The sequence below is a fragment of the Hibiscus syriacus genome, unplaced genomic scaffold, assembly GCF_006381635.1.
Source record: "Hibiscus syriacus cultivar Baekdansim isolate YM2019G1 unplaced genomic scaffold, ASM638163v2 tig00110556_pilon, whole genome shotgun sequence".
NCBI lineage: Eukaryota > Viridiplantae > Streptophyta > Magnoliopsida > Malvales > Malvaceae > Hibiscus > Hibiscus syriacus.
Window position 1 is genome coordinate 4038081 of NW_024062779.1, and position 13448 is coordinate 4051528.

Sequence of the window (13448 nt, forward strand, 5' to 3'; positions counted from 1 at the left end):
TGCGTTGAGTTTAACAACAAGCGAAAGAATAGGGATTTATATTATTCCATCGACTCTTTAAGTAGAAAATGGAAATCTTGATGTACAGTGTGATTAAAAGTATGGTAAATTGGCTTGGTATCTCTAGTGCTTGGGAGAATACAAACTAGACCCTAGAGTTTTATACCAATCAGTGTCTGAATAGAAAGTCCGAGACCTTGATGGTTTAAATGGACGTCTATGGTTTCGACCTTTTCGGCGAGGGATTCGGTTTTCCTTTTCCTCTTTTCCACCACCATTTTTCTCGCTTTTACTTCATTGCATTGCTTCTCGTATCTTTCTTCAATCTTCTGAGCAATCGGCTCCTCGTCCTGAGTTGAGACCACGTAAACAAAGGTGTCAATTGGGATGTCAGTGAAGTCTAGGAGAGGCTGTAATGCCTTGACCACGTTGCGCATAGTTGGTCTAGATTTGGGGTGATTGCTAAGACACTGGTAAGCTAATGCAGCAGCCTTCCTAGCCCCCTCAATTGAATATTGTCCTTCCAGTCTTGGGTCCATTATTCCGTGGAGTTTATGAGGGTCCTTCAAAAGTGGCCTTGCCCATTCCACAAGGCTCTTCTCTCCACCAGGTCGGGTCTTGTCCACCGATCGTCTTCCTGTCAGAAGCTCTAGAAGTACCACTCCAAAGCTGAACACATTGCATATAGTCGTCAAATGCCCTGAAAAGCCATAAATCACATTAGTCCATATCGACTATTATTATTATTATTATGAATTCAAGACTGATATAAGTAGAATAGAGATAAGTTGAACTGTTGTAACTACCGGTCGATATATATTCGGGAGCGGCATAGCCTTTGGTGCCCATGACGGAAGTCGTAACATGAGTTTCTTCTTCTACTGGACCGTCAGTTGCCAATCCAAAATTAGATACCTTGGCATTGTAAGCCTGGCAATAAAGTAAACCTTATCAGTTTCTCTTTAGTCTTTAACTGATAGTATTAAGGCAACGCCAAGGGCTGTATTTTTTTTACCAAGTCTAATAAAATGTTTGAAGTTTTGAAATCCCGGTATATGACTGGCTTCTCTTCTTCATGGAGGAAAGCTAGGCCTTTTGCAGTTCCAGCGACAATTTTCAGTCTAGTTAGCCAAGGCAATGATGGACCATATTCCTGCATTAAAGACAAGAATTATACGATTATCAGTTCTGAGAACAAGATTATATTGATTCAAATGTTAAAAAAGTTGAAGAGCGCAGAACTAACTTTTAAATAGCTGATGTTCCAAGCTACCACGTTCCATGTATTCATATACCAGAAGCCCGTGTTCATCCTCGTAGCAATATCCAATTAAGTTCACCAGGTGGAGGTGCTTTAGTTGTCCCAAGAAAATAACTTCAGCCTGTGAAAAAAAGAAAGAAAATCAGAATTACTGGTCATATTTACTATATTCAACACAAATTCATCACGAACAGCATTGAAACAGTAACATAAAAATGCTTACCAGCCATTCCCTTTGCCCTTGTGTGCCATCCAAATTAAGGACCTTCACAGCAACAGATTGAGCCTTCAAACCGGGTCTGAGATTGTCATCGATGAACCCTTTGTAAACAGGTCCAAATCCACCGTCACCAAGAAGATTACTTTTGGAGAACTTATGAGTTACCAGTTCGAGCTCCTTAGTGTAAACACATGAAGGCTCACAAGAGAATTGGACAGATCACTCAGTAAAAGTGGAGAGTCACAGTCGCTAATATCAGAGAGTGATAGACTTTGGCTAGAACATCGTTTCGAAGGATGAACTTTTGGCCCTGAGGATGGCACCTGGGGTTTGATTCAATTCGGGAGAATGTTTTTCCAAGACAAAAACCTTTTGAGCTTCATTTTTTTTATTGAAAGTTGTTTCTTTTCGTTTGTGTGTGTTAGGCTCCCAACTGATCCTCAAAGGGGATTTAAATATGGCTAGGCAGGAAAGGAAAAATAAGAATACTTATAATAATAAATGTGATTGGATCAAAAGACGGATGACCTGACCATAACCAACACCTCTTGTCTGATCCCAGGATTCTCAATATTGTCTCCCAAGCCTCGTTGCTTTTAAATAATGAATTCCGGGAATCAAAGTCTCCATACTGACCGAAAAGTGGATTGACTTTGGGGTTGCAACCTAATGACTAGGCGAAAAGGATTATGTATCGGCAGAAAAGCTATTCCATAGTTCAAATTATTAAAAGACAGAAAATAACGTCATCAATTGGTGTGTTTGGTTTTAGTCATATGCATGAATTTAAGGTTCTATGTAGTTTCGTAGCTGGTTTCTTGGAGGCTGCAATCTGAACGGGCTGATGGTTGAGAACAGTTATGATTTCACTTGTCCTCGTGGCTATTGGCTCTTCTGCACACGTTCCTGTATCGCTTTTGTGAGCGGGAGTGGGGGACAGGATATGAAAGCTGCATTTTTCGTATTTCATAAGCCAAAAATGAATAGTTAATCTTTGGAGTTTTCGGTCTTTTCACACTAGATCATTTGCTCCACGAACCCTGATCTGTGTCACCTTCTTCTTGCTTATAACCAGACCACAGATCTGATATATTAATGAAACCGGATAAGTAAATGTCAAAAACCAGAGGTTTGCTCAAAGTAATGGATAAGATGGTTATATTAGACTAAGGTGACGCATCAAAAGTCAGGTAAGACTCTTTTAATTCCTGCAATTTGTGTATAAAATAGGGATATACACGTCTTGATCAACCACCTAATAACCTAACTAAACAGTTGGAGTTTTTATAAGAAAACCATCAACGAGCAGGTGTCAAAATCCAAAACATGCGGCTCAAACTAAATAACTGCAGTGCTATCTAAAACAAGCCCGCTGTTTAAATAACCAGTTTACCAGCTAGTTGGCTACATAAAATATATATATGTACGTGCTGATATTAAATTATAGGCTCTCCTGCTTCACTTTCTCCAGTGTTTGTTCCTTAAATTGGTCAGGTTGTATATTTCACCACCGTCGCTCACCGATGTATGGCCCGTACAGATTTCAACACGATGACTTGATAATGTGAGTCGGGACGATCAGTACCACCCGTTCCTATTATGTTACTATCATGGCCGAGAAAAGTCTCCCAGGTCTCTCTTCTTTCTTTCGTTTTTTGTGGAATGTTGAAATGTTCACAACTGCAAGGATGTGTATAATTCAAGAACACCAAGCCATTCCCCCCCTATGTCACGAGTGGAGAGTGTAGCACTAACTAAGGATGAAATGACCATTGACTCTGCCTTTTTGTTTCTTTAGATTTTGTTTTCACTTTTATCAAGTCTTATGTTATTATGCAACAAAAGCACATTTAGACTTTAAAAATGCCCTTCTTTGGGGCCGTTTGCCCGTAATTGAATCATCCATTAGACTTTTGGAAGTATTTTCGATATGAAAGATGTAGTTTTTTTTAATATGAAAGATGTATTATTGAAATAAATAATCCTAAATTATAAAATATATAAAAAAAATATAAAGGAAAAATGATAATAAAAAATATAAAAAATAATAAAAAATTGATGACTAGGATTAACTAAAGAAAATAAAAAAATTACTAAAAAAATAATGAGTTAATCTCAACAATCTATTTGCACTCCTCCAACAATCTTTACTTTTTCATATTTTTTTATATTTAGTTAAAAATAGAAATAATTTATTCACATATCTAGGGGTGTAAATGAATCGAGCTTGAACGAATAAGGTTGTGTTCATGTTTGTTTATTTAATTTTGAAGGTGTTCATGTTTGGTTCGTGTTTGTTTAATTTTTTAGTATCGTGTTCGTTTTCCTTTATTTATTTTTGAAGTTGTTCGTTTATTTAACGTTCGCAAACGTGTTTGTTAATGTTCGTGAACATATTCGTTTAAATGTTCACGAACATGTTTGTTATATGTCCGTTTAGCGTTCATGGACATATTCGTTTATCATTCGCGAATATGTTCGTTTAGCGTTCATTTATTGTTTGCGAACATGTTCATTTAGAGTATGTTTATCGTTCGACAAATGTTCATTTAGAATAAAAGGGAAAAGAGAGGGACTAAAAAGATAATTTTTTGTGTTATAATAGGGAAATGATAAAACTACACAACTAGTGCTTAAACTTCTTATGATTCATAGTTTAAACTCCAAATTTCATTATAGATTCAATTTAGTATGTACTTTGACTAATATGAAAAATATGAAAAAAATAAACGAGCTCATTTGTGAACATAAACGAACTGAACACGCCTATGTTCATGTTCGTTCATTTATTAAATGAACATTAAATTTTTGTCTATACACGTTTATTTAGCTTTATAAACCAACGTTATACGAACGATTAACTAACAATTCACTTAACATTCTGTTTATTTACATCCCTACACATATCAAACTTATATCCAATATATATATTATTTCACTTATTATTAGTGTTGTTGAATTAATTTATTAGTCAATTGATGCATACTTTGAAAATGTAGGAGATCACGAAAAAAATACTAATAAAAAAACTTTAATGTTCTAGGTATTAAGTATTTAAGTCGGACCCTTCTTTGTTGTTTCTCAACTCAATAATTTGGAATATATTTCTAATATGGTTTTAGTATAATTAGTTTTACTCTCATACATAACGATGTGTATTAAATATCAAATAAATTCTAAATTTTTTTGGCTGCGTAGTCAACCTGAAATATGCGAGGTTGATTGAAATGCCACATGCCTTGGCCGGCGCCGCCGGGCCTCAAATTATCCAATCCATATATGTACATTTCCAAGCTTTTGATATTTGAAGGGACCGGAGCACTCAAACCTTAATGATTTCGATTTTTGACAATCCATGCTTGACGATGTCGTATCAAGTAAAAAGTAGAATTTGTTTCATTATAGTAGTAATAAAACACAACTGAATTATCATGGTGATGGGGTATCATTTTAAATCATTTTTAACAGTCATGTATCGACCGACATTAATTTTAGGACACTTTATGTACGAGTTTAAAATACAATTTATTAATATAATGTTAAAAAAAAGTAAAAACAGATTTTTTTTTGAAAGAGGTTGATTTTGTATTTAAGAATCGAGTCAAATACAAAATCAGACACAAACATGGACCTCATTAAAAAACCTCCCTAAACCTAAGTGGAGGTGTCCATGTTTGTATCATAGAATACATACCACAACTGTTAAACTCAAACACTACACAATACGTTGAAAATACAATCCACCCAAAACCAAGGAAAAACAACATCACAAACCCTTCCTTAGAAAACATCAGCAGACCTTGACTCCTCATTCCAAACACTCAACTACAATAACAGCAGGCACAGGCATACCAGCTCCCCAGATGACGTAGTACCAAACAAAACAGAATACAACAGACACTACATTCCACCAACACAGGAGCAGACACTAGGAACGACTACAATATTCCCTAATGATATAAGCACCACTCAGAATGTGTCCAGTAATTAAAACAACCACCCATCATAGAAGGCAACCAGGCCCCTATCGAAACAGAACCGTGAACTCTTAGCTAGCCCAACAATTGCAGCAACCGTCTCAAAACAAAAAGCTGTATATGCACAACGCCTAGAACAGATCAACACGAAACAGTGAACTCCAAGGAGACACACAAAGTAAAGCATATCCCCATAAAACTCCATTAAACATTATTTGTATCACAACAGCTAGAAGAGAGAAGAAAAAAATCCCCGTAATACCTATGCTTATCACCCATCACAATGAAACAGACAGACAGTGAAATGTATGCAAATAACACCTTACCAAACCAGTTACAAAGAAGACAGCCTGCAAAATTACAGAACTCGATGTAGAGTTTCCGCGGCAGTCTGCTTTAGACCCCATCACGAATAAACTACACACCAACAATCTGAACTTGAACGCTAAAAAATAAACAACTGCCAACATTCCATACGAACAACAGAATAGATTCCTAAAAAAAAGAGAACCGAGTGTCCAACCAATAACGTTGCGCCAGAAAGCAAAATATACCAAGGCCTATGCCTAAATCTGATATTTGCATAGCGATTTATTATTGAACAAACCATCATTTCAGTTTCGTTATCAACAAACGCCGCAGACTATAGCTTCTGGATTCTGAATGAAATCATTTACCGATGGAATCAACACCGACCATAGATAATTCGCCCAGACCCCTATCTGGAGCATGGCTTTGTAAAAAATCTGATCTGCCGAAAAAGAAATTCCATTGAATCTGTTTTTGTTTCTGCACATCCAGATTACCCAAATCAATCCAAAAAAACCAATTTGCCATATAGCCCGTACTCTCCTACTTATTCTTTGAGAAAACCAGATCTCTAATAGTAGTTTAACAATCTTCGGAAGCACCAGATTAACTTTCCACAAGCTGCACCAACGTTGCCAAACTTTCCATATTACATAACAATGACACAGAACATGATTAATATCCTCCAACTCACTTTTACAAAACAGACAACCAGACTGGTCATTACAATTGACCCCTCTCTTTATCAACTCTACCATGACAGGCAGTCTCTGATGCACTGCTTTCCACACAAAAGCGGTTACCTTTGGCGGAGCATCTTTAGACCACTTTAATACAAAAAAACTTTATGATTGAAAATATTGTCAAAAACTTAATTTTTTAAGATGGATAGAGTAATATTTTAAATTAAATTAAAAATATTATTTTTCTTTATATCATCTCTTGTTATAATAAAAATATTATAAATATGTATAACTTTTTCGATTATAAACTCTAAAATCATGTTAATAAAACGTTTTAAGTTTCAACATAAAATATTATAATCTTTTAAATTAAACATAATAATATTTTAAATTTAAAACCGTTCTAAATTAATTATTGCATAGGAGAACCATCCTTAATTATCTGAAAAAGAATATAAAAGAGATTGTTCAATTTCAGGCTAAGAAAATCAGCATTGTGTTTGATTAACACATATTCACATTTTGCCTTACATGTCGGCAAGAATTGATCGATGATCCTACAAAATATGAAACACTGTTGATTGCTTAGATCTGGATGCAGTGCTCGAACATTGTACTCGATACCATGACCAAGACCAAATCTATATGTTGAACGAACCTACTGAGTTTGGTCTGAATATTTATATTTCATGAATACTGCAGATGTCGGTGCAAGAGTTTGGTCTCCTTGTTTCCAGTGCTGGGCCTTCAGCTAGTAGTAATAGTAGTATGGTTTGCCTTAAGAACTTGACCCTGTTTTGATTGTTTCTTAAAAATTAAAAACCCAAACATGAAAGAGAAAAAAATTTGTACATAATTGTTTCCTCCAAAAGTATTTTCAATAAAGAATTAAGGTTTAAGGTTTATTTTTGTCATCGTAGTAGATATAATTTATCATTTTCGCTTATATGATTTTTTTAAATCAATTTAACCTTTGAAATTGTTTATGGATATTATCCTAGCCTTTGAAGTCTGTTAATCGTTTTGACGACAAGAATCGTGAGTCCTCTAAGTATGCGGATTAAGGGATTAGATTAAAATACTTACTAAACACAACGGTTACAAAACATTGTCAAAATTTTATTATTTATTTCAACAAGATTAAGGGATTATGTCAAAATTTTGGGGATTTTTCCTAACAGTTGTATTTAGTAAAGATTTTAAATAATTTATTATTTATTTTTAATAAATGACACGTCATCATCAAGCCACGTCAATAATATTGGTTGATATGAAAATTATTGAAGTCGACAAACGCAAAAGACTAATCGTTCTGTTAGTCAAAACAAACATCAAAGGTTTAGACGATGCCCCTAAACAACTTTGAATGCAAAATTGATAAAAAAAATAATAAAGATAAAAATTATAAATTAAGTCCACTATAAAGATAAAAATATTTTATATGTTCTATGCATTCGTATGTTGAATTTTCATAATCCCACATGGAATAGGTGTCGATGACACCTGATGACCATGACCCCGATTAGTGTGATTAAAAAATTAAACAGCGTTATCATGTCCAGATCACCGATGAAGCAAAAGGCAAAAGCGAAGTATAGAATTGGACGATCGGTTACTTCTTAGTTGTCATCAATCAACTAAAGATAATCTACTATTTTCACCACACACCAGCTCATCCCTGCTAATATTGGCCCTATCTTGCTATTACAAGATTTAAAGTGGGATGCTTAAACTATCTTTAAAGCAAACCCTCCCTCCCTGGTAAACCGATGGTACCTAGGAATGTTCAGGTTCTTCTCCAAATTTACATTGTCATTGGCCACCAAACCCGCAAATGTAATAGAAGAAGCCAAGATTTGTATCAGTCTTGTTTACAACTCTTTAATTTTAAAAAAAATTAATTTCTTACATTATCACATCTTAAAGGAAAAGAGAAGTGTAGTTTCAGCTTTCAATAACATCAAAACTAATCAAGCTTGGCTTGAAAGTATACCTAGAAGACCACCAACAAGAATGGATATATAGCAATTTTGCCTGTTTGATTGGGACAAGCGACAACCAAAAATGTAATTGCTCTATTCCAGGTATGTTTGCAGATTTCTCCATGTAATTTTCTGAAGAATCAATGAAAACAATTCAACTTCATGACAACCTTGAGAAATTTGCAGTGCCAAAATATCTCAATCTCATCACCTAACTTCCCACAAAAAAGAGAAAGCAACACAAATTCAGTAACAATTACACAGTCTAGTTATCCAAGGTCTGGCCTTCATTTAGTCCCCATAGCAGATGCATTGATGCAACTAAACCAATAGGTTCTGGATCACACAAACATAAGCATTTTGCTAACGATACAAGAAGCATTATTCTTATAGGGAAGAAAAAAGCAAGGTACAAAATAAATAAATCTGAATCAAAATGTTCATCGAATCCACTATATCCATTCCATGATTTTTAATATCGGTACAGCGTCCAAATAAGTTAGCGAAAAGATCTAAACAACACTTTTGAGGAAAAAGTTGGAAAAAAATTCTTCCATATAGAATAACGATCCGAGTTCACAGAAACTAGACACAAACCAGGGAAAGAATCAACAGAACAAACAGCAACAAAACTTAAACAAGCAAAAATGGCAAATAAAAGAACTATCCATTACAGAAGATCTCAGCAAGGACCCGTATCTGCAATATTCGTAATCCCTTTCTCGGCTCATCGGATGATCTCAGTAAGAACTCACTAAAAATGAATTGAATTGCCAATGTAACCCAAAAACTTGGCGGATGTTTCATGAAGAAGAAGAGCAAGTCTCGTACTTGCCATTGGCTTTCAACAGCTGCCTTCTCTTCAAAACCAAGAACCCAGCAACACCAAACTGCAAGATGATAGCAATGCCGATGAACAAAAGCCCAAGCTTTTGCCCCGTATTGACCTTGTGATTATGTGAATGTTGCGGAGGCCGCCGCCACCTATGATGATTGGTTCGATTATGGTGGTGTTCTGCCGGAGGCGGAGATGGCCGAGAAGGAACTGGCGGAGGCGATGATGAAGGTGGTGGTGGTGGCGGAGAGGGCGACGGAGGAGGAGGAACTGGCGGTGGCGGTGGTGTAGGAGGAGGTGGTGGCGGCGGACTTATGTTAGATGATTGTGATTCAACAAAATATGGAAAAACTGTAAAGAGAAGGCCGAAACTAAACAGAAGTGATGGTGATAATGGCGGTTCCATAATAACAAAAAAGCTAAGCAAGCACGCGGAATCTTTGGGGGGATTAAAATCAAGGATTTTGCTGCATTCTAGCTTCTGGGTATGACCCCAATTCTTGCCTTTGCTTGTTAGACTTACAACATTAGCTGGAGGGTATCTTCCAAATACTTTGACGTATTCAACTTCCGCTGCTCCAATTCAAAATCTTGAGTTTTTTTTTGGTCAAGAATTTAGGCTTACAGAAACCTAGGGTTGGACCTACGAAACTGATGTTTTATGAATATATTTGTGATTCCTTCCCCCTGTTTCGAAGAGATCTATGAAATGAATAAAAAAGTGAGTGTTTTCTCAAAGTTTGTCTTTTTCTTTTGGGGAGACTCGTAGGAAAAGATGAGCGGAAGATTCGGGCAAAGAAAATTTAAGGTTTTTTACAAGGATAATATTATTGAATTTCCGAAATAAATACTCAAGAATTTTTTTAAATACATTTCATAAAGTATTTGTATTATATTAAAAGTTTATATTAATTTTTTAATATAAAAATATTTTATGTATTTTAATGTCATTCTCCTTAAAGAATTTCTCAAGGGACTTTAACAATAAAATGAATTATTATTCTCTTTAAAGATGTTGAGTTTGAGGAATTGTAATTACAAAATGTATATACATTTATTATCAATTAACTAAAAATATTTTTAATTTATTCTATCTTATAATCACTTCATATTAAAAATATATTTAATTTTTATATTTTTTAAATTTAATATTTTAGTTTGAGACGCTCAAATTATTGTTAGTTGATTTAGATGTTTTGATTTAAACACTATTTAAGTCTCTATGAAATTCGAATTCAAATAATGATACTAAAGTACTAGAACTAGCAACGTAGGAGTTGCGCTCTCAGTCTAAATTTAATTCAAACGTCGATCAAAAGAAAGTCAAATAGGCAGCCTCGTACGGCTCATTAGTTGGTTAGCGTGCTGCATCATCTTTTTTTTATCGTCTACAGTAACAATTGTTAATACCAAATAATTTGTTTTTAATAAATAAATAATGTTAGTGACCAAAATTTTAGTTTTAAAATATCAATTAAAAACAATTTACTTAAACGTGAGTGATAGTTTTTTTTTTTAATTGAAAAGAAACTAAGCAAGGCTTAAGTTACAGGCAAAAAGGAAGCTCATCCTCCATAAATGGAAAGGAGAGATTCCACAGCTTGAAGGGGAGTTTCATAAAGCACCTTTTGCGCCACAGAAGACGGGGCCATTTTTGCAAGCGAACCGGCTACAGTGTTTGCACCACGGGGGATCCATATTAAGCGAGTGCTCCAAGCTTGCCTACGCAAGGTGGTACTGGTAATAGCACGAACGAGGGATATCGAACTGTTTCCTGCCATGGGATCGTCAAGAAGGTTCACTACATGCTTGCAATCTGTTTGAATCTCTAGTCCCTCCACATCTAGACTGTCAGCAAGAAGAAGACCCTCATAAATACCCCAAAGTTTTTCCTGTAAGATTGAAGAGTGCCCAACGTTTTTGCTAAATCCATGCACATTCCTCATTCTGGATCACTCCAGCAGCCGCACCAATACCTGTCGAAGGGTGAACACTACCATCTGAGTTTAGACACAACCATCCTGACATGGGTTTTCTCTAAACTAGGCTAGTGATGGTCGGGCGAGTGGCGGAAGGAGAAGACAAGTTCCCAAGACCGTAAAGCTTCTCCCAATGATGTGCACAACGAAGAACATCAGGTTGAGCGAGAGAATAACCTGTAAAGAATTTGTCATTTCTCTGTTTCCAAATCTTCCAGGTGAGGGAGGCAAAAAGCATAGACCAAGAGACTTTACTCCTCAAGGCATTGGAATTATCCCTCAAGTTGGAAAGGATCCAGACCTTCAGGTCGTCATGGAAGAAAGGCGCATGCATGTGGTGGGGTAAGATTTGTATACAAAGATTACATGCTTGAGGAAAATCACGCAGGACATGGATAATGGTTTTGTGTGCAGCACCACAAGCAGAGCAAGAGGCATCATGGAAGAGAGAGCATCTGACCCATTCAGAGTTTGTCATAAGTTTTCTATGAAGCGATAACCAAAAGAATAGGCGTAGCCATTGAGGAATGGAGAGGCTCCAAATGAATTTCCAGTCGACATTGGTGGTAGCCCAGTTCCGATCACATAAGGTGGCGTATGCTGATTTGAGATTAAAAGGCATGGTCATGAGACCATCTCTATGTGATTCCATCATCAATGTCATTTGCAGAAGGAGCCTTCACGCAGAGTACATGGTCTAGAGCATAAGGTATCACCAAGGAGGATAAGGCCCCTTCATTCCATGCTCCATTCGGGAGCGCAAAAGCAGAAACACTCAAGCTATCATCAATCAAATTCGAAGTTATTGTATGAGGCCTCAACGCACCAATTTTGGGGACCCAAACATCGTCCCAGAATCTAACCGTAGAACCATTTTTGAGAGACCAGAATAGGCACGGTAAGAGATAATTCCAGACATTGGAGAGACCACGCCACATGGGGAACGAACTTGACGCGAGATCAAGAGAGGACACGGCTCAGTTATGTGACGTCCTAAAGTCGGATATGGTAATTAGGGTCGGTTTCGGGTCGATTTCTAGATTTCTGATAAAAGGGAAAAAATAAAATTCATATTTTGGTTTTAAAAACACTTTGGAAAGGTTTTAAGTTATTTTATATGATTAATTTTAACTATGGAAGTTTAATTAAATGATTTAGTGACTGAATTAAAAGAATTGAAAATTATAATTTCGGTGATAATTTTGTAAATTTTGACAATGTCCAAAGTCTATGAAGCAATTATACCAAGGCTTATGTTCAGAGTTTTTCCTTCTAAATTAAAATGTTTTAATTTTTCCTTTTTACCATTTTCCCATATAGTTTCATTTTAATCTAAATTACATTTGTTTTTATTTACGTGCTTTTCTTTTCCTTCTCATTTTATATTTTAGTAACTTCTCTTAACTTCCTCAATTTTCTCGCGTTTTCTCCCAAACAAGCTGATCAATTATTTCTCTTTTTCTTCTTGATTTCTAAATTCACTCATCTCAATCTTGATTTTAATTCTCAAGTTTCTCTTCTATTCTCTTCTTCTTTTTAAAGCTTGATCATAATGGAGTTCCATTGATGATTTCAATTTTAATCTATTTTCCATCAAGGTAAGGATCTTTTCCTTGGTTTTCTTTCAAGCTTCGAGGGTAAGTGACTAAGTGTTAATGATTTTATTGAATTGTTGATTTAATTGAAAGGATTTCTAAGATTTCAATTGATTTTTGGAGCTAATTAATGTGTTGATTTCTTGAATTGGTTTTGAGGTTTTCTTAATGAAATTGAGTTGTTTTTGGAGTGATTATAATAATATTAAATCAGTTTTTCGATTACAAATTATTTGAATATTGATTTCTTGAAAACAATGTCGATTTTTGGTATTTTTGGGAATCCAAGAATTTAGGTTTGTAGATGTTAATTTGTGCGGTTCTAGTTGAGTTAGATGTTGATTATAGTTTTTGTTTATCATATTTTAGTTTGGAGATTCATTCGTTTCGGTTTGGAGCTTCTGGAGTGACTTTTCGATAAGGTTTCTAAGGTTTTCGACGTTTGTGCTCTGTTTTAGAAATAGAGGGATTCTACTTTGTTTTAGATTAGATTTTGATGTGTTAATTTTCTTTACAAGGTTCTTATTGTGTTGTTAGTTGAGGAAACTTGGTGCTTTGAGTTTGGTGAACGTTGAGGCAGTGTTTGGAAGCGTTTTCGGTTTCCGAA

The 13448-nt window shown here is 35.4% G+C and overlaps 1 protein-coding gene and 1 pseudogene across 1 annotated transcript; both read right to left on the minus strand.

The window, feature by feature from the left end:
• Positions 1-56: 56 nt before the first annotated feature.
• Positions 57-1864, minus strand: LOC120131637 (annotated as a pseudogene).
• Positions 1865-9135: 7271 nt separating this feature from the next.
• On the minus strand, positions 9136-9810 carry LOC120131636 (pollen-specific leucine-rich repeat extensin-like protein 3). The gene has a single exon (XM_039148587.1). It carries the CDS (start codon positions 9671-9673, stop codon positions 9236-9238), a length of 438 nt encoding a protein of 145 aa, XP_039004518.1. The 5' UTR covers positions 9674-9810; the 3' UTR covers positions 9136-9235.
• Positions 9811-13448: the final 3638 nt, after the last annotated feature.